The sequence below is a fragment of the Schistocerca nitens genome, chromosome 9, assembly GCF_023898315.1.
Source record: "Schistocerca nitens isolate TAMUIC-IGC-003100 chromosome 9, iqSchNite1.1, whole genome shotgun sequence".
NCBI lineage: Eukaryota > Metazoa > Arthropoda > Insecta > Orthoptera > Acrididae > Schistocerca > Schistocerca nitens.
The window spans coordinates 200895258-200917663 of NC_064622.1; the positions used below are offsets into that span (position 1 = coordinate 200895258).

General features: G+C 41.4%; 1 protein-coding gene across 1 annotated transcript in view; it reads left to right on the plus strand.

Moving 5' to 3' along the window:
• The first annotated feature begins 21864 nt into the window (after nucleotides 1-21864).
• LOC126203591 (uncharacterized) overlaps nucleotides 21865-22406 on the plus strand; it is a 66261-nt gene continuing 65719 nt past the window's right edge. Inside the window, exon 1 of the mRNA XM_049937953.1 lies at nucleotides 21865-21999. Within this exon, the coding sequence (XP_049793910.1) occupies nucleotides 21931-21999 (69 nt within the window). The 5' untranslated portion in view covers nucleotides 21865-21930. The remainder of the gene's footprint in view (nucleotides 22000-22406) is intronic.

Sequence of the window (22406 nt, forward strand, 5' to 3'; positions counted from 1 at the left end):
GAAGTCACACCCATAATACGAAAAACTTATTATCTGAGATACAGGTGGGAAAACTCGCGTTGATTGGACAAATCAGTAGGCCAAATTTGAACTACGATATGAATATTAAATTTTCTTTAGCAATCGGTCGCACCAGGCCACTATGGATGAGACTGACACAAATTTAAGCAACTGCACAAAACACTTCGATCATAGTATCTTAAAACCTCAGTAATACCTCAGTAAAAACTTACAAACACGAGACAGCAAAAGAAATTTAGCAAATAATAATTTTCAGTAAAATATTAATTGGGTCACAAATTTACGTGATTAACACCTGCAGTGCTGGGCAGTATGCTACGTGTAAAATTGCAGAACTTAAAACGAAACAAATAAAGCTTCAATATAGTTTATTAAATTCAAGCAGTGAGCCTACGAGTAAATAACAGGTCATGTGCTCTCAACTGAATAACCGTCCAGTGACGTAACCGTAGTTAGCCGCCCACATGGGCAGTACTAGAACACATCAAGATTACCATCAGGTTTCGATACAAATAAATACATGATTTAAAACAAATTGCTCACACGCAGTTTAAACGACGCCACATTACACAGAGCCCGAATCAATGGAGGTGAGGACAGCAATTTAAAATACAATATGAAGCCAGCTCTCACGCGCCCTGTGTGTCGCGTGCCCCCGGACTCCAACCGCGTGCTGATGTAGTCGACGCCGTAGAGGTGCTGCTGCCACAGCTCTCACGGCAGAGTAGAGACACGATGCGATATAACGTCAGTCCCCGTAGATTAACGGGAGAAAAAACCTGAAAAACTTCCGAAAAGGCGTTCCTCGCGTAGTCGTTGTATCTCAATTAGGGTCTAGTTTAGCAGGGGATACAACCCGTCAGCTTTGACCAATGACGTCAGAATTGGCCAGAGAGCATGTATTACAAAGATGAAAGAGCTGAGAAGAATGTTCAGAAATAAAGGAATGCAAGAGAGAAAAACTGTACTTCACATATATAAGGGCCAGAAGCATTTTCACGTTGACGTTATCGCGTGTTTGTATCTTAGTGTTTCTTCCCAAAATACAATGGAAAGAAATGAATGAAATATATTACTAGCAAAGAATACATCACGTTACATGTATATCAGTTGTATGTCGAAACTCTTTAGAACTGTATTGGTTAAGTGCAGTACAGGATACAAGTTCAGCGTACGTCGATTTCTTAGTTTCAACTACCATTGATGTCCTGTTGCTCACTTGAACTATGTATCCCCTGCTGCACTAAACCGTAAATGAAACACCGGATCCAAATTAAAAGCTCACTCGAAGTGTGTTGCTTAAGTACAGTACGGAATACGAGTTTATCGTAAGTCGATTTCTTTGTTTTCACTAGCGTTACTGTCCTGTTCTTCATTTGAACGATGTATCCTCCGCTTCAGTAAACAACAAGTGTATCATGGGACACAAATTGTAGATGTGTTGTTTATTTCGTCTCCGTTATTACTAACAGTCCTTTCTTACGTACATATCGGTACTACTGATGACAGAAGGACCTACGTATGTAATATCTGTATACCAGACTTCCGTTGACCTCTATATATGTACACTGGTAACGAAAAGGTGGAAATAGACGGAAGTTACATTTGCAACCTGTACCACAACTGAACTACACGGAGGCAAGAAGACTACACATGTAGAATTTGTATCCCGTACTTCACTATGGGGTACAGTTTTCTTGTTGCCTTGAACGCTAATAGTATCCCATTCGTTACTTGAGCTATATAGCTATACACAACATTTGTATCTTGCTCGCCAATTGACATATATAGTGTTGGTGTAAAGGCGGAGTGAAGGACGGGATACAAATTTTAGTTGTGTCGTCAGTGTAAAGGCGAAGTGAAGGACGGGATACAAATTTCAGTTGTGTCAGGGGTTTCGCCTGTGATACAGCAAGTACACATTCGAAAATGTCGTACTGATACTAGTGCTGGGAAACGAAAGAAGATCGACAGCTGAGAAATTTCTATTACGTACTTCACAACACGAAAATACACATATTGGTGGAATAAAAGAGTGAAATATGTCAAAATAGTGTAATACAGTGAAAGAAGCTAATGGAAAAGTGAACTTACCACACGGAAATATCGAGGAATAACCGAAGCTGGCCTAGAAAGACAGTAACGAAAATTACATACCCACAAACAGACAAATCCATTCCTATAAACGAAAATAAGACAGTATAAATTGTTCTACAATAACAAACTAATACTCCAAATTACCTCAATATCATTGCCAATAATTTTAATGTACAAAGATAGCGCTTATCCGGAACACAGAACTGTTTTACTATCTATGCCTCGAAGTGAAGACATTACTATCTATAAATAATGTATGACGTCATTGGTCAAAGCCGACGGGTTGTATCCCCTGCTTCACTAGACCCCTCAATTACAAGTCCGCAGCGTTTCCACTTATGCAAACTCGTATAATTGATGCTTTTTGTTACTAATATTGTGTTGTTAATTGCCCGGATTTGCAGTAGTTATTAATTCTTCTCTCATTCGCATAGCACACACCACTGACTGCGAGGAAATATTTTAGTTAACAGTTTTTTCTTACACTGTTGTCTCGTTGCTATGGAATTGTTGTGCTGGTAGGCAGCGAGATCCAGAGATACTCTTTGATTCAGTCTTTGTAAGATTGCGTCGTAATACGAAAATATTTTAAAGTTCACTTCTCAACTAATGACGTGAATATCTGCACTTCAATGAAATAGTCTTTCATGAGTAGTCGTTGATTTAGTCATTTGTCCAACTATTTAATGATGTAGTCCACTCCGGGTATTTAACTGGTAACGAACAGATTATTGTTATTTTGTCACTAAATACTTATAACTCCCGCAGCACACGCACACCGAATAGTTTAGTTAAGTCAGTCCGATTGAGTTATACTTTCTTGGCAACCGCCGACTACGGTGGCCGTGCGGTTCTAGGCGCTCCAGTCCGGAACCGCGCTGCTGCTACGGTCGCAGGTTCGAATCCTGCCTCGGGCATGGATGTGTGTGATGTCCTTAGGTTTAAGTAGTTCTAAGTCTAGGGGACTGATAACCTGAGATGTATAGTCCCATAGTGCTCAGAGACAGCCATTTCTTGGCAATTACCACAACTCTACACTTAGCGTAATGGTTTTATCTTCATGATGTCGTGTACTTGACTCCTACTCAAGACAAATGGCGTGTATTCTTTCATAGAATGTTCACTTCTCCTTAGGGTCCAACTAATTTAAAGTCAAGTCCAATGTTCACTAATTCCGTTATCATATTTCAATTAACCCGTAGTGCACGGTTAAATGAGTCTATCTGTTCCTGACTCAGTTCATAAAATCATTTTCTTTAGCCGTGAATCCCGTCACGCAACAAACACTTCTGAACTCGAAAACAATCTAGTCGCGATTCGCAATCTCAATAATTCACATCAGAACTGCTCTCGTACGTCTGCACTGGATGAGTTCTAACAAGCGACTTCTTCTGTGGAAGAGCATTGTAGGCGCATTCAATTTCTTCGTTGCGCTTCGAACCCTCTTCCACATAAAAGTTATCTCTGATGACATTACTTTGGACTTAAGTTTTGAGATATTAATTTCACATTTGTCACATGGATATTTGTCCATTGCTGAAATACGATGTTTCTTCTTTCTCTTTCGCTAACAGATATGCTCAGTAGTGTAAAATGTAGTTGTTGACAAAAGTATTTCGTGTTAGCTCATCGGTAAAGATGTCGTAATTGCCAAGATAACTGTCCCTACTTCATGTTCTTTCTTAATTGACTTTAAGGTGGTCGTTGGGGCGTTACACCTGGCAATACAAATGCAGAAGGAAGCTTTGGTCCTGAGTTCGCAACAGTAATACCTTCGCTTTCGGAAGATCGGCTCTGTTCTTTTCTAATATTGTCTTGGTTGGGCAAACGGAAGGCGGCAAACATCTGTTCTGCCCGTCGTGCAACCTGAATACGGCACGACCACCAAGATAGTGACCACTGCAAAACGCTGCCAGCACGCACAGCTTGCGGACCTACCGCGGGCGTGCAGCACGGCCAACAGCGCACACTTTCTGGCAGATGATCTCGCCAGGTACGGGGAAAACACGTCGCTGAAGCTATGCCCCCTCTCCCACGCTTACAATTATCTTACCTCCCGGCCCCGGAGCGTCACCTATCCAAACGGTGAGGCAGCGAACACAAGATACGCAAGCAGCCATGAATGAACTCGAAACGAGACTTCATGGCTCAAAGCCTGAGACGAAGCGCCAGCTATTACTCCATTATATTTCAGCATAAAACAACATAGTATTTACACACTTACAGTAACTGAAAAATTATTTTACCTAACATTCGTTTTGTACAGTTATAGAAGGATCATATTTACAACGTGTACTTGGAAATAGCATTGTGGCACTTCGCTTAATAACCCCCACTCTAGTTTTCAGGGTCAAGTGTTGCCTACGCTATAAGTGTTTGCTTCCTGTAGCTGAAACACAATGTCAAGTTATAAGGCGCGCGCGCGAGCGCGCGCGCGCGCACACACACACACACACACACACATACACACACACACACACACAGACACTGTCAGCATCTAGTGTTAAAATATTATTTGGGTTCAGAATGAATAATTGTTCGTTCGAACTATCAGTGCCTTGGTTGCTTAATGTATGTATTAGCATCAGCCACACTTGTTTTGTGCAGTTGTAAAACAATTTAGACACTGAAATATCGTTGTGGCCCTTCATTTAAGAATTTGGCAAACGACACTCACTCTTACTGGAGCTAAAACATTATTTTACCGAACAGATGTTATACAGAATACTCATATTTTTTGTTGTAATAATATGGTTACTTTTTACACGCATGAGATGTATTGTACAGTTATAGATCAATAATGCAGACATGTAATAACAGTACAGTAATATCGGGAACTTAATTAACGACCCATAAATAATATAAGCCGCACAGTTGCAATTTGGTTACAATAATGTTTCTACACAAAGCAAACTAATAGCAAAAGTGGTCGAATTTAGAATTACTGTAATACTCGAGCGCATATCCATTTGACACAGTTCGATCACTCACAATCTCATCGCGAAACACAAGCCCAATACTCCACCTCGTTAACTACGCGAAAAGTTAAGAGTTCACACCAGGCCCGCGTCCGCTCACCGCTTGGAGACAAAGTCCCGAGGTACCACACAACGCGACATTTTCTAAGTCGTTTCACTTCCTAGCTGCCTAAAGACCGACTGTCTGCTTTCGCGTCTCAATCTAAACTCTCCCTCTCCGCCCGTCCCCGGCCGCGTTTCCCGCTCGCAAAATATCCTCGCTGAACTGACTAGAGTAGTTCCCTTTCCTGCAGCCGTCCATGTGATTGGCTACAGCTTATTCTACATTATTTTACATTTTAACATATTCAAATAATCTAAACTTGATCACTTTCACGTTCTAAATAAAGTAACAATAAATGTCCATTACTAAACAAAAGTTAAATTCCTTTACATAAAACCAATACATCTTCCTTCTCAACTTTAAATGTCATGGCCAGTCGCCTTGCACCAACGTGCTTTCTGATAAATAAATGAGAACAATAGTAACTACTATGCACTAAACTTTACAACAAATATTCTGTTACGTAATGAATCAATAAGATATCATACTGTCATCGTTCAAATTGTGTTGTGTTGACGAAATGATGATCTGATGCATAACTGAAAATACTAATAAATTAAATTTACTATATCTTTTAAACAAATAAAGTTACAGAGTTGATATTTACAAAATTTGTCATTTTAATGATTCGCTTCTATGTGAAATGCCGATCGTTAAGATCGACTTGGGCGTTCAGATTCAGGCATTCAGGTCTCTCTTACAAAACTTGTGTTTTTCACTTTAACAGTAAATCCTGAACTATTACAGATATGATAAATATTCAAGTTAAACTGAAAGAACCAGAGATTGTACAGAGTTTCAGGGAGAGCATAACGGAACAATTGACAGGAATGGGGGAAAGAAATACAGTAGAAGAAGAATGGGCAGCTCTGAGGGATGAAGTAGTGAAGGCAGCAGGGGATCAAGTAGGCAAAAAGACGAGGGCTAGTAGAAATCCATGGGTGACAGAAGAGATACTGAATTAAATTGATGAAAGGAGAAAATACAAAAATACAGCAAGTGAAGCAGGCAAAATGGAATACAAACGTCTCAAAAATGAGATCGACTGGAAGTGCAAAATGGCTAAGCGGGGATGGCTAGAGGACAAATGTAAGAATGGATGTAGAGGCTTATCTCACGAGGGGCAAGATAGATACTGCCTACAGGAAAATTAAAGAGACCTTTGGAAAAAAGAGAACCACTTGTATGAATATCAAGAGCTCAGTTGGAAACCCAGTTCTAAGCAAAGAAGGGAAAGCGGAAAGGTGGAAGGATTATATAGAGGGTCTATACAAGGGCGATGTTCTTGAGGACAATATTATGGAAATGGAAGAGGAGATAGATGAAGATGAAATGGTAGATATGATACTGAGTGAAGAGTTTGACAGAGCACTAAAAGACCTAAGTCGAAACAAGGCCCCGGGAGTAAACAGCATTGCGTTAGAAGTACTGACAGCCTTGGGAGAACCAGTCCTGACAAAGCTCCACCATCTGGTGAGCAAGATGCATGAGACAGGCGAAATACCCTCAGACTTGAAGAAGAATATAATAATTCAAATCCCAAAGAAAGCAGGTGTTGGCAAATGTGAAAATTACCGAATTATCAGTTTAATAAGTCACAGCTGCAATATACTAACGCGAATTTTGTACAGACGAATGAAAGAACTGGTAAAAGCCGACGTCGGGGAAGATCAGTTTGGATTCCGTAGAAATGTTGGAACACGTGAGGCAATATTGACCTTACGACTTATCTTATAAGAAAGGTTAAGGAAAGGCAAACCTACGTTTCTAACATTTGCAGACGTAGATAAAGCTTTTGACAATGTTGACAGGAATACTCTCTTTCAAATTCTGAAGGTGGCATGGGTAAAATACAGGGAGCGAAAGGCTATTTACAGTTTGTACAGAAAACTGATTGCTGTTATAAGAGTTGAGGGACATGAAAGGGAAGCAGTGGTTCGGAAGGGAGTGAAACAGGGTTGTAGCGTCTCCCCGATGTTATTCAATCTGTACATTGAGCAAGCAGGAAAGGAAACAAAAGAAAAAAGTGGAATAGGTATTAAAATCCATGGAGAAGAAATAAAAACTTTGCGGTTCGTCGATGACATAGTAATTCTGTCAGAGACAGCAAAGGACTTGGAAGAGCAGTGGAACGGAATAGACAGTGTCTTGAAAGGAGTGTATAAGATGAATATCAACAAAAGCAAAACGAGGTTAATGGAATGTAGTTGAATTAAGTCGGGTGATGCTGCGGGAATTAGATTAGGAAATGAAACACTTAAAGTAGTAAAGGAGTTTTGCTATTTGGAGAGCAAAATAACTGTTGATGGTCGAAGTAGAGAGGATATAAAATGTAAACAGGCAAAGGCAAGGAAAGCGTTTCTCAAGAAGAGAAATTTGTTAACATCGAGTATAGATTTAAGTGTCAGGAAATCGTTTCTGAAAGTATTTGTATGGAGTGTAGCCATGTAAGGAAGTGAAACATGGACGATAAATTGTTTAGACAAGAAGAGAATAGAAGCTTTTGCAATGCGGTGCTACACAAGAATGCTCAAGATTAGATAGGTAGATCACATAGGAGGTATTGAATAGAATTGGGGAGAAGAGGAGTTTGTGGCAGAACTTGACTAGAAGAAGGGATTGGTTGGTAGGACATGTTCTGAGGGATCAAGGGATCACCAGTTTAGTACTAGAGGGCAGAGTGGAGGGTAAAAATCGTAGAGGGAGACCAAGAAATGAATACACTAAGCAGATTCAGAATAATTTAGGCTGCAGTAGGTACTGGGAGATGAAGAGGCTTGCACAGGATAGAGTAGCATGGAGAGCTGCATCAATCCAGTCTCAGGACTGAAGACCACTACAACATATTGGGATCACCATGAAAATTTGTGAAGTATGGATGATTAAAGTTACTGTGGCTTCATTCCCTGAACTAATACAGAATTAAATAGTTTCCATGAATATATCCCTTTCTGGCCGATCTTAGGTCCGCCATATTTAACACTGCTACGTCTCCCTTGCCACCAACGCCTTCTACTGTATTTCCCCAGATGTAGGTTCTCGTCTGTCTCACTCGCTCACTATAATTCGTAGGCCTCAATAGACAATGGACGCCTGTGAGTTTCCCCATCTCATGGTGAATCTGTGCCCTTTGTGGCACACGGTACTGGACGACAGGGTTCGTTTCACAATTCCTTTAGGATGACTCTTTCGGCCATATATTTAAATGAGAGCGCAATGCTCGTTAACTCACAAAGTGCAACTTACCCTGTAAATTAGATCACCGATATGTCAAGTGAATTTTAATAAATGCTGTAAATATTTTAGATGTGAGAATATTTACTTTTGGAAGCCATTCTGCCTATCAGTAAGTGTTGCAAAAGACTGAAATATTGTCATGAACTATATACATAACTCACGTACTTTTGGACATGGCGCTAATTTACGCAAAATTTAGGTCCTACAAGTACTTTCATACATAGCAACTCTGAAGCTACATACTGATTGGCAGTTCGTTTTAATTAGTGTTAAAATACTGGGCTCTGGATAGCTGTTTCGTTTTAATAATTAGCATTTACTAATTAGCTTTGATTGCCTGTCTCAAATTAATAACCAACATAATGCCACCATCAGTTCATGCATTTCGCCATCCCGGATGCTGACTTAATTCCTCTTCTCCAACATCTAGGCGTGTGCGTGTGTATGTGTGTGTGTGTGTGTGTGTGTGTGTGTGTGTGTGTGTGTGTGTTTGTGTGTGTGTCTGTCTGTGCGCGTCTGTGTGGGTGAGACGTCATGTGCGTGGTAAAGAGTGTGTGCCAGCACGAGAGAAGATGAAGTATACGAGATAGTAGATAGCTCTCCGCCATGGTATTAGTAAATCAGTAATCTAGCAGTTGCAGCCCATGTCATCGACTATGGAAACAAGTGGTGATCCCGTTGCCTACCTCAGTGGCACCCCATATCATTATGCTAGTTGATGGACATTTATGAAGGTGGCGAATTCAATCTGGCTACGTTTGTTCTTCTCAGTGTGTCCACACCAGAAAGCATCATTCGTCATACATTACATAAATCAGAGACTTGTCTTAATAGACGACATTAACCCACTTGGGAGTCGAGTAAGGATGACAGCAGCACCACTGCTACCAAGAAGACCTGTATTTTCGTGGAGGTAGGCTGGCTGTAGTTATGATTGCTGTAGAAGGTACTGCGGAAGTCCAACACACAGGCGGAAACCAAGAGCTGTTTACTTCGAAGTTATGTCACTTAATGTTAAATCAGATATCTTTATGAATTCCAGTTGATTGTCTAAGTAAAGGACTGTAGTGATTGTTGACTTGTGCCGGAACTTGGGTGTAAACTCGGTGACAGTATTAACGCCGATACAGTGATGTTGAAATATTCTTAAGTTTTGGTTTCTTTCTGGTCGTCATTGATATATTATCCTGTTATCCCAGTGTACAGTTTGCCAGCAGTTTCAGATTCGCTGAAATTTAGCCAGGCAAAATAAGTGAATCGGCACTACTGTCTAATATGTAAAAAATTACAATTGCAATTCTCTGTGTTAGAATAGCCACTATATTGCATTTGTGTCTTTTGTGTTTAGTATCATTAATAGACCTGGCAGCGTATATACAGAGCTTGAACAGCGACAGATGTGCAGTAAGCACTTTCAAAAGTATACAAACATACCGTGTACTCTTGCAAGACAGTGGTATCTGCTTCTGACAGAGTTTTAAATGGGCCACATTGTGGCTCTCCATTTGACCAGATGCTCGAGTCAACCAGTACGTAGTTCTCTAGCGCATACAAACATCACAGTTAGTTAATTACTCATCGCATAGGCTTTATTCTTTAGTACCAGTTACGAAACGGCACTTAAAAGCAAAGTTTATTTTCTTACAGTCTTGTCCTGGATAAATGATTTTCTGTTATGTCTGAAACTTGCTTTGATATCCGCCAGTCAACATTTACACTATGTGATCTAAAGTATCTGGACACCTGGCTGAAAATGACTTAAATGTTCGTGGCGCTCTCCATCGGTTATGCTGGAATTCAATATGGAGTTGACCCACACTTAGCCTGATGACAGCCTCCACTCTCGCAGACATACGTTCAATCAGGTGCGGAAGGTTTCCTGGGGAATGACAGCCCATTCTTCACGTAGTGCTGCACTGAGGAGAGGTATCGCTGTCGGTCGGTGAGGCCTGGCACGAAGTCGGCGTTCCAAAACTTCCCAAAGATGTTCTATAGCATTCAGGTCAGGACTTTGTGCAGGTCAGTCCATTACAGGGATGTTATTGTCGTGCAACCACTCCGCCACAGGTCGTGCATTATGAACAGGTGCTCGATCGTGTTGAAAGACGCAATCGCCATCCTCGAATTGATCTAAGTAAAAATGCCCTGTGACTAGGGCCTCCCGTCGGGTAGACCGTTCGCAAGGTGCAAGTCTTTCGATTTGACGCCACATCGACGACTTGCGCGTCAAATGTTCATATGTGTGTGAAATCGTATGGGACTTAACTGCTAAGGTCATCAGTTCGTAAGCTTACACACTACTTAACCGAAATTATCCTAAGGACAAACACACACACCCAAGCCCGAGGGGGGACTCGAACCTCCGCCGTGACCAGCCGACTTGCGCGTCGATAGGGACGAAACGATGATGATTAGGACAACACAACACCCAGTCCCTGAGCGGAGAAAATCTCTGACCCAGCTGGGAATCAAACACGGGCACTTAGGATTGACATGCTGTCGCACTGGCCACTCAGATACCGGGGGCGGTCAGCGAATTGCTCTTCAACCGTGGGAGTCGAGAAGGATCTTAAAACATCAATGAAGGCCTGTGCTGTGATACTGCCATGCAAAACAACAAGAGGTGCAAGCCCTCTCCAAGAAAACACGACCTTACCATAACACCACCGCCTCCAAATTCTACTGTTGGCACTACACACGCTGGCAGATTACGTTCACCGGGCATTCACCATACCCACACCGTACCATCGGATGCGCCACATTGTGTACCGTGATTCGTCACTCCACACAACGTTTTTCCAATATTCAATCTCCCAATGATTGCGCTCCTTGCACCAAACGAGGCGTGATGCTTGGCTTATGAGCAGCCGCTCGACCCTGAAATCCAAGTTTTCTCACCTCCCGCCTAACTGCCATAGTACTTGCAGTGGATCCTGATACAGTTTGGAATTCCTATGTGATGGTCTGGATAGATGTCTGCCTGTTACCCATTACGACCCTCTCCAACTGTCGGCGGTCGCTGTCATTCAACAGACGAGGTCGGGCTGTACGTTTTTGTGCTGTACGTGTCCCTTCACGTTTCCACTTCACTATCACATGGGAAAAATGGGACCTAGGGATGTTTAGGAGTGTGTTGGGGAGGGGAGAAGGGTGATGCGTGGTACTGTAAGCCCCCTTTTCTTAGAAAAAAAATTACATCTGACCTGCTACTTAATATTTAAAAGTATTGAAACAAATATGTATCCCTATTGTTTTAATTCTTTCAGCAAAGTCCGTAAATGCTAGGACTTAATACAAAATTTAAGTCTTGCAAGGGAGGGGGGGGGGGGCTATGTTCGAATCACGTATTTACTTCAAACTTCGTACACTATTTTTCTTGTCCATTAGGACAACATAATGTGCAATTAGTCAAATAATAAGGGATACTACTTAGGCAATTTCGAGACATTACTGAGAGAAGTTTCACATGTTAGTGATGTACCGGTGCGTTGCGACTCTTGAGCACGAGCTGGCTGCCGTAATGAGGTTAGCGTTCAAGTTCCGTAATCAGTGGATCCCTGGAATGGAGTCCCACTCATCTTTTTATTAATAATTTTCAACACTAGTCATATTATTCCATAGAAATTACATTTCAAAGATAGTGTGATAAAAAGACACGTGTATTTGTATGAACTGTTATTGAATTGCAAACGTTAATTGACTGCAAACTAATTTTTATTACTACAAATTGCGAAACTTTAAATTCTATAGGCTGCATAAAGACGTTATCAAGTGACTTCAGATTTGTTCATGTTTCATTGGCAAAAAACGAGAATTTGCTTCTCGTAAGGATGCTACTAAAATACATTGAATCGTAAATCGGTCAATATTCGGGACCAGTATTTTCGGAAATATTGCGGTAGCATGGTTTGTATGCAAACTGTCAGAAGATAGTGAAATTATTCCAAATATCAATGAGTTGAGTTTTTCCTCAGACACTCGAAATGTTTCTGCGGCATGGAGTAAAGTTGCGTTCATTCATTGTAGTAGATGTCGCTTTAATTTATTTTTCCCGTGTCTGTATGAAAAATAATTTTCTGCAACTTGTAAAGTCGGAAGCACATCCGACAATCACTCTCATATTCCGGTCTATTGTATGTCACTTTATTATTGAATAAAGTTCTTACACCTTTATTTATCGATGTTTGTCTTGGGCCTTCGAAGCCTGTCCCTCGTCCTTGAAACTTTGGTCTGTAGGTGAAAGCGCCCAGGTGAAAAGACTGTCCTCCGTGACTTGTCCGTTTGCACCTATAACGGATTTCGGGAATCACGATAGGCATACATTTTCTGGAAAATTTTATGTGTTTGGTCGTTTACTTGTTGATAGTTATAAATGTAATATTTGTTGTAATCAAAATTAGCGAACAACCAAATAATATCAGAAAATCAATAAAAGTTCGTGCAGGTACACGTGTCTTTCAACGATAGTATGTATAAAATAATATGACTAGTGTTGAAAAAACATAAATTTAGAAAATGAGCGGAACCCGATCCAGCCATCCACCAAGTATGGAGCTTGAACGCTGAACATATGGCCGCTGGTGTCTCGTGCTCAGGGCCGCCACGAACCGGCATCACTAACGCGTAAACGTTCTCTTGTGATTTCTCGAAACTTGTGGCCTTCCCTTGTTAGTAGTGCGTGTCACTTCTCATAATGAATGACATGTTCAGTACTTTCAGGTAGTGATGTATCGGCCACTTGTAAAACGTGAAGTATTCAAAAATTATGGAATTAACTACAGTAATATGCTACTTAAATTAATGCATGATGGATGTATATACACGATTTCCCAGAGAGTTTACAAAAGCGAGAAGTCGTGTGGAAATAAAAATAGTTGATAAATCTGTCAGTACTGAAATTGTCTTCCCTTACCGACCATTCCTTATGTAGGAAGATTTTCACGCTTTATTACTAAATAACAGGAGACAAGAAAACCATTAAACACATTGTTATATGAACAAAATTCACTAATCTACAAAACCACTGTTCACGTATTACAATGATCATAAATAAAATACAGTACACCTTCTTCGTGCATTGTATCAATTCATCTTCAAACGATTCACAGCATGTTACACTTATGTGTTCTCGTCTGTCTTTAGAGTGTCCCTACCAAATTCCAGCTTCTAATGGCGCTTTCTATTTCTTACATCACTATTTTGAACTGTTCACTTTTTTGCTTCTGTTAGACAGATCTGACGTTTCTCTATCGAGCGCTTAACCTGACTTCAATATCTTCAACATTTCGCGGCCCTCCCAGTAACTGTATAAAAATGTATTTTAATTTTAATGATTAACAGCCTCCGTTGCACAGTTTACCTAGCAATTTACCTACGCTTCAGTCGGAATAACCCAACCTTCTTCAGAAGTCCATAGTGGACTCGTCAAGCTAAAACTAAAAATCCATAAATTATTGTCAGAATGTAAAACTTACCTGGCACTGCCTCGGCCCCACTTCGCGACCGCGATGCGGCAGCCACGAGTGCTGTACTGGAACTATGGACACAAGATAGATACTGTTATTCTGAAGAAGGTTGGGTTATCCCGACTGAAACCTAGGTAAATTTCTAGGTAAACGGTGCAACTGAGGCTGTTCATTATTAAAATTAAAATTAACATGACTTCCTTTCCTCTCCTCTTTGCGTTTATTGGATCACTTAAGTGCTCCTCGGGACATGAAAAGACTCAGCTGCCTGCCTTGCTGTCACTGTCTACATCTATGTCTACATCTACGTACACACTCCGCCTGCCAACGTATTTAATTTTTGTCATCCACATATTCTTTTCAGTCAATTATCCTTTCATTTTCTCCATATTCTCAGCCATTTCAATTTGAAAAGAAGAGGAAGGGTTTTTGTAAATTTTCTCCTAACGTTCCCGCTAGTCGGTACTCGAAGACGACTGGCCGGTCGATGCTCTACGACGATCACGCAATAAAAACGACACCGATTGCGTGTTGTTTAATACCCGATGTCCTGAATCTTTTACGGCTGCAGTAGCCTCAAACAATGCAATTGAATTAAATGTACAAATAAATTCAATTACTCACCTCATAAAAGTGTACTACAGTCTTGAAACTAGCTTCTTGTGCGCTCCTCTCACACAAACAACATTAAACGCTCACAACTCACAAACAACTGAACGCAGGACCAAATGCCCGATGTACCATGAGTGGGATCATGACGTGGGATCATGGCGTCTTCCCCCTCACCCCTTGTATATTCTACCACCTAGTTCCAGAAACGAGTACTAGTAATGGCCGGTACTGTAAGACGATCGATACTGTAGGACTCTCCCCTAATTTTTTTGTGGTTTTCATACAGTACCGTCAGCTTGGTGTTATATGTTATTGAAAGTGTTTTGATACTGCTAAGAGTATGACAAGACTTCCTAGCAAATTAGTACCACTTAAGAAGTGTGTTGTTAATATAGTCAACAACAATGAAAGAAGTTTATTTATATTTGTGGTTTTTTGTGTTGTGGACATAAAGTACCCCACCCCCTCCCCCGTAACCCTTAGTAATATGAGTTATGGAGAGTGCGTTGTTATTGGTGGGGCTAACAATCTCTTTTCTTGCTTCCTATCTAATACAAGGCTAGTATCGTCTCCTAAAAGTACTACTTCTGCCAGTTGAATGATAGTGGAAGGTCGTACGCACGACAGGAATAGGAGTGAACTTAAAATTGATACGTGTGGGACTCTCTTTCCTGTTTCTCCCCACTCACTAAAATTTCCTATTCTTACAACTTTGTTCGAATTTTTAGCACCACCACTTATTATTCTAGCGTTCTGTTTGCTAATGATGGTCGAAACATTCTGTGTGTAATGCCATCATTTCAATTCAACTTGCAATTTTGTAAAGTTTACCATGATGTAAACCCTCGACACCTCGGAAAGACCACAAGAAACACCAAATTCCGATATTTTGTTGTTTAAGTCTTGTAGTGATTGGTGGATGATTGTATAAATAGTAATCTTAGTCGACCAACTCTTCTGGAATCTAAACTGTGTTAAGCTAAGTAAACTGTTTATACATAAATGGGAGACTACTCATGAGTACATTGCCTTTTGTGGTTTTGTGGAAAACGTTACAGGACGTAAACCGGTCGATAATTATTTAAGTCTTTTTTTGTCACTTTCTTGTAATGAGGTTTGGCATTTGCATATTTTCACGTGTCTGGTTCAACGACTTACCTGGTCTTCTAATGTATTTTCTGTATTTTCTGAATAGCTTTTACTAAATCAACTTCAAAACTTTGACAAATTTGCTATGGGAAAACCTGAATTTGACATGAGTATCTTTATCTATATATACCGCAACCCATATAATATATTTTAACTTTCTCTTAAAACATTATATCCCATTTTCGTTATTAAGACTTACTGTTTTGTCTCAGTCTGCGACAGGGCTGTAAGATGCAATAATGTTTATTTCCAATCTCTGTGCATTACGCTCAGATAGTCCGTTAACAAGTGGGTACACATAAATTGTTTTAGCCTGAGCACTTTGTATAAATGTGCTCTAATCTGCGTCCAACTGTTTCGCTACACACGAATTCGAAAATTAATAACTAAAATTGGATTGAAGCACTAAAATAATATTTCCGGTTCATTTTCGGTTTCAGTAGTTTTTAAGAAATCTGCGTTTAAATCTACACAAACTACGAACTTTTCCTTCTTGTTTGACAGGTATCTCAATAACGCATTTAGATTTGTCACAAATAGCTGTAACTTCTTACAGGGGATTTGTAGGCTGTTACAATTACCATTGAAGTATTCCGCAATAACATTTCAAAAGCAAATACTTCTAGGTTCTGATCCATGCTAAAGTTGTTCGGCTCTATATTTTTGACTATTGTTCAGTTATTAAAAATATTGCAACTACTACTTTTTCCATATTAGTTCTACACAGAAATGATGATAATCTATATTCAATGATATTTGATTTTTCCATCCCTTTGGTTACATGATATTTAGGGGAGCCCAAAACACATGTCACTTCAGAATTTTCCATATCTTCTAGTTAAACGAGAAAGTCACATACCTTGTTTTCGAACCCCATAACATTCTAATGAAACACATTTATTTTATTCTATAAAAACTATTGTGTATAATACTATTCCTGTTCTATTATTATTTCTTTGAAGGCTTTCTGTCTACAACCTGACTAAAGAAAATGAACGCCTCTGACTCCAGTATTCTCGGGTATTTTGAAACGTGTGCGTGTACTTGTTTCCCGCCTTTCACTCTCTGAGAAATGTTCACCTAATCTGTTCTTCCTTTTCGTATCAGGTGCAAGCCATGGTGTGTGTATCCAAGTCTCTCAACTGCAGCAATGGGCACAGAAGAGATACGATGCTTTGTTTCGGTGAAAAGCAATCCACTCTGCTACTAGTCCATATACACTCCTGGAAATAGAAATAAGAACACCGTGAATTCATTGTCCCAGGAAGGGGAAACTTTATTGACACATTCCTGGGGTCACATACATCACATGATCACACTGACAGAACCACAGGCACATAGACACAGGCAACAGAGCATGCACAATGTCGGCACTAGTACAGTGTATATCCACCTTTCGCAGCAATGCAGGCTGCTATTCTCCCATGGAGACGATCGTAGAGATGCTGGATGTAGTCCTGTGGAACGGCTTGCCATGCTATTTCCACCTGGCGCCTCAGTTGGACCAGCGTTCGTGCTGGACGTGCAGACCGCGTGAGACGACGCTTCATCCAGTCCCAAACATGCTCAATGGGGGACAGATCCGGAGATCTTGCTGGCCAGGGTAGTTGACTTACACCTTCTAGAGCACGTTGGGTGGCACGGGATACATGCGGACGTGCATTGTCCTGTTGGAACAGCAGGTTCCCTTGCCGGTCTAGGAATGGTAGAACGATGGGTTCGATGACGGTTTGGATGTACCGTGCACTATTCAGTGTCCCCTCGACGATCACCAGTGGTGTACGGCCAGTGTAGGAGATCGCTCCCCACACCATGATGCCGGGTGTTGGCCCTGTGTGCCTCGGTCGTATGCACTCCTGATTGTGGCGCTCACCTGCACGGCGCCCAACACGCATACGACCATCATTGGCACCAAGGCAGAAGCGACTCTCATCGCTGAAGACGACACGTCTCCATTCGTCCCTCCATTCACGCCTGTCGCGACACCACTGGAGGCGGGCTGCACGATGTTGGGGCGTGAGCGGAAGACGGCCTAACGGTGTGCGGGACCGTAGCCCAGCTTCATGGAGACGGTTGCGAATGGTCCTCGCCGATACCCCAGGAACAACAGTGTCCCTAATTTGCTGGGAAGTGGCGGTGCGGTCCCCTACGGCACTGCGTAGGATCCTACGGTCTTGGCGTGCATCCGTGCGTCGCTGCGGTACGGTCCCAGGTCGACGGGCACCTTCCGCCGACCACTGGCGACAACATCGATGTACTGTGGAGACCTCACGCCCCACGCGTTGAGCAATTCGGCGGTACGTCCACCCAGCCTCCCGCATACCCACTATACGCCCTCGCTCAAAGTCCGTCAACTGCACATACGGTTCACGTCCACGCTGTCGCGGCATGCTACCAGTGTTAAAGACTGCGATGGAGCTCCGTATGCCACGGCAAAGTGGCTGACACTGACGGCGGCGGTGCACAAATGCTGCGCAGCTAGCGCCATTCGACGGCCAACACCGCGGTTCCTGGTGTGTCCGCTGTGCCGTGCGTGTGATCATTGCTTGTACAGCCCTCTCGCAGTGTCCGGAGCAAGTATGGTGGGTCTGACACACCGGTGTCAATGTGTTCTGTTTTCCATTTCCAGGAGTGTAGTTAGCAGGTCTGTCAACCAAGGGATGGTCATGGCACTGGAAAACCTCCACAAACTCTACACAGATGTGTGCTGTTGCTGCTCCTATATCCTCCAGGTCACCTTCAATACCATAAGTTGTTGGGCAGGCTGTTTCCTGCTCCTCCTACAGAATGTACCTGATACTCTCCAACAAAATCTCTACGTTCTCTCGTCTGGCTAAACTAGGCACAAGGTTTCACCATGCTTGTGACGAAATACTCTGCAACTATACTGTGGCCTGATATTGCACTTCATGGGAAAGTGATGGCAAGGATACTCTTCAAGGTTACAGTCGACCACCTCCAGCCACCACAAGGAAGGATCACCATATTGTGGACTAAGCACGTCTTAACTCCTTCAAATCGACGCTTGCAACGCGAGAATGTTGACTTCATGCAACATTCTGTCACTATGCGCTACTGATCCGACACTACAAGCAGCCGGAGGGAATTACCGTCCGAAGTGCAGGCCGTTGTTAACGCTGTAACACAAACTGTTGCGTCTAGAGTGATCCCGTGACTAGAAGACATGGACTGCTGGACAAATCGAAATACCTTCTACGTAATTTGACGACATTGGGTCTACTGTCGGCTGTGTCAAACAGTTACAGTGTACCATTACTGAGCATCAGTATGATTCAGCAGTTGGCCCTGACCCAAACTGCTTGCTGTCAGCATGTATTTGAGTGCCCTTGTTCCTTATTTCCATGATTGAAAATTTTCTAGCACATTCCCATCCACGTTTGCTCCACTGACGTTCTTGCCACTAAAATGTGAGGTTCGCTGTTCAGTGTGACAAGTGCAGTGTTGGCAGTAGTTGCTTACAAGGTTTCTTGGTGCCTTGTGAGAAAATTGGAAGCTATCATCACAAGCATGATATGAAGAGCAAGGTAATTTAATTATCAAATGTGGGCTTAATTAGTGATTTCTGACAATCCGCTTTACAACAAATGTCTTTCAGATATTACTGAATGTGTGTCCAGTTTTTCTAATGTCTTCTCATAGCTAATTTGGTAGATTTTATGTATGTGTAAATGTTGATTTGTTTAATGTATCCAGTCCTAAGATTATGTCAGTATTCTCATTGTGGTAAGACCAGATATCATATCATATAGTTCTGAAACTAAGCATTTTCTAAGATCTGAATTAATTTCTGCTGAAATCTATTGCCAGAAAGTAACCTAAATTCAATTTCCACTAGGTTAATGGATTTGTCATTGTCTGTGAGACTTTAACTACAAAAGGAATGTTGGTCACTCATTTTCTTGTACAATTAATTTCTTCTATCCAGAAAAGATTGCTTTCTTACTTTTCTTTACTGCATTCTGCCTCTCGTTGAAGTTGGCAAGCTATTGACTGCCATAATTTGCTTTTATGATGTACAATTACTTAGCCTAGTTGACTTTGTTGAAGGAATTTGTTTAGGATGTAAGTACCATTGTTTTACATGTAGTCTTCTTGTTTACATTTAGATGTAAAGATATAGTACCGATTGTGGCACTGGTGGTTGTTTTTCTCCCACGTACCTTTAACCTGCACAAAAACGCATCGTTTTCATTACCAGATCATTGACAAAATTGTACCCTTACTTTCCTACTTTGCTTAGTTGTTAAATTGTTATGTGAAATAAGTGAAGCAGCTGTCCGTGATACTCTCATGAGTAATGCGACCCGTGGGGCTGGCTCTGAGCACTATGGGACTTAACACCTGTGGTCATCAGTCCCCCAGAACTCAGAACTACTTGAACCTAACTAACCTAAGGACATCAGACACATCCATGCCCGAGGCAGGATTCGAACCTGCTACCGTAGCGGTCACGTGGTTCCAGACTGAAGCGCCTAGAACCGCACGACCTCACCGGCCGGCCCCGTGGGGCACTGCCAAAGAATTAATGCGTGTACTCCACTAAGAGATGAATATTTCTTCATGAAACTTCATGAAACTTGATGAACCTTACTAAACTGTGTACCTTGTAACATTAATGATCTAAGCAAGGACAAAGTGGCATGGAGACTGAATTGAAAAAAACAAAAAGTTCACATTTATGTGTTACTATAAACTGGTTAAAGCGAATGTTATGATACAGAACCGTCAACAAGAGTAGATGGCCGCCTAGGGCGACAAAATGTTAGGGGTGGAAAAGGGAGAAAAATTTGTTTCACATCTAACAGCGAGAAATTGAGCTAGTGAGGAAAATAACTGAAAAAGAGGAAACCTTAAAACACCGAATTGTTTTCAGACGCATACGGTACAGTAACTTTATAAGTCTTTAATTGCTTTGAGGAAAGTGCAAACATTACCCCTACCTACCTCAAAACGGAAACAGCCACTACTGAAACTGTGACCAATTCAGTGGACTATAAACTGTCGCCCGTCCCTAATTTAGGGCCACACTCCAGGGAAAGAAAAATACAGTGCCTCACAGGCATTCAAACCCAAACTAGTTCCCGACGACTGATTAGAAGCCAATCCCTTAGACTACGGCGCCACTGGGCTGGCTAAGAAAACTTGTAGAATTGTCAATAGAAAATGCAAACATGACTCCCTTTATTTCTTTAATCGCAAGAAAGTGTATACTGAAAAATACGAGATTTATTCTTCATTCTAAACACATTTCAATCACAACAGATACGATGGAACACCACGATTATTCAGATGAGGTAGTCTGATGCTGCGGCATATCTTCCGTCTGTACAAAGCTGTAATATGCCATATTCTTCCAACGAAATATAATAGCTATTTGATGCCAAACTTGATTTCACTGGTGTATTCAGTTGAGTTCTAGTTTAAAATGCTCATCACATTCTTCCAATTTCAATTACTTTTGGCAATTTCAAAAATAGGTGCCAAAAAAGAAGAAATTGAAGACGTTTGTTGTCCTCAGTCAGTTTTTAAGGAAATGAGGAAACAGCATGAAAATCGAGGACTATCCCCAGAAAATGAGTACATCGTGGGGGGAGGGGGGCACATCGGAGACCATTGTCAGAATAAAAGAAGGGCGTCATTTTTCAGTTCTCACTTTAGGCGGCAAAGCGGCTAGTAAACGCAGTGCCGCAATAATTTATTTTTAAAATATATAGTTACTCGTCTGTTTTCAATCTGACGTTTTGCTCCAGTTTTAATGGTCTTATTGTTGACTGGGCGGTAATTCTCCATATCACTTATTTACTGTTGTGGAACCACTTCAAAAACATTACTGAATCGCTGCTGCAAGTTTGTTACCTGTGCCGTTAATACGAGCGCAAGGTTAGCCTATGAAGGAAAGAGACAGGCTCATGGCATGCCTTAAACCGTGGCGTGATTTATTACCCGTTCGCTGGAGGCGGGACGAGGCTAATATTCTTTTGTTGTATCACATACTAAGCTATGTTTACGTAATATGGCACTTTCAACCAAATTACCTTCGTTCTGACAGCACTGGACAGTAACCGGAAACAGAGGATGTCCTTTTCACGGTGCAGGTGTGACAGTTGTGGCACTCATAGTTACGTCACAGTGTCTGTACTTACATAAAAGATATACGACAAGTTGAAATCCCGCCAGTCGACGCCTAGATAAATAGTGCACAGGCACTATCTGCGCATAGCTGAATTTCGTATACATATTACTAGCAATGAGGGTGCTAAAGATTTGCATTTTTATGTGTGCTATCATAGTTACGACTTCCTGTGACTCTGGTGAGGTAAGTATTTCACTTCATGACGGCATGAAAAAATACTGTAAATGAACAGTAAGTCTATAGGTGACTATCGAGAGCTATTTTCTAATAATTCACTTAGATATTCTGTCTAGGGTTATGAGATACACAATTTCCATGGTTTTCCTGATACTTTCTGAACATGTATTTCTTATTTTTTGTACGTGTGAAGGAGATTTTGCGTAGAAAGCATTACCACATTCAGATCAAAACAGATGACAGCCCTAGATTATTAATTTTCATATTCTGGCGTTTCTCTTTTCTTAAAGTGGTGGTGGTTGCAAACGTTTTCTGGCTGATGATCATCCCAACCTCCCATTCCTGAGCTCTGTTCAGAACATTTCGGAAATTTGATTTCCTTAAGCTTTGTTATTGATTTCAAAGATTATTTG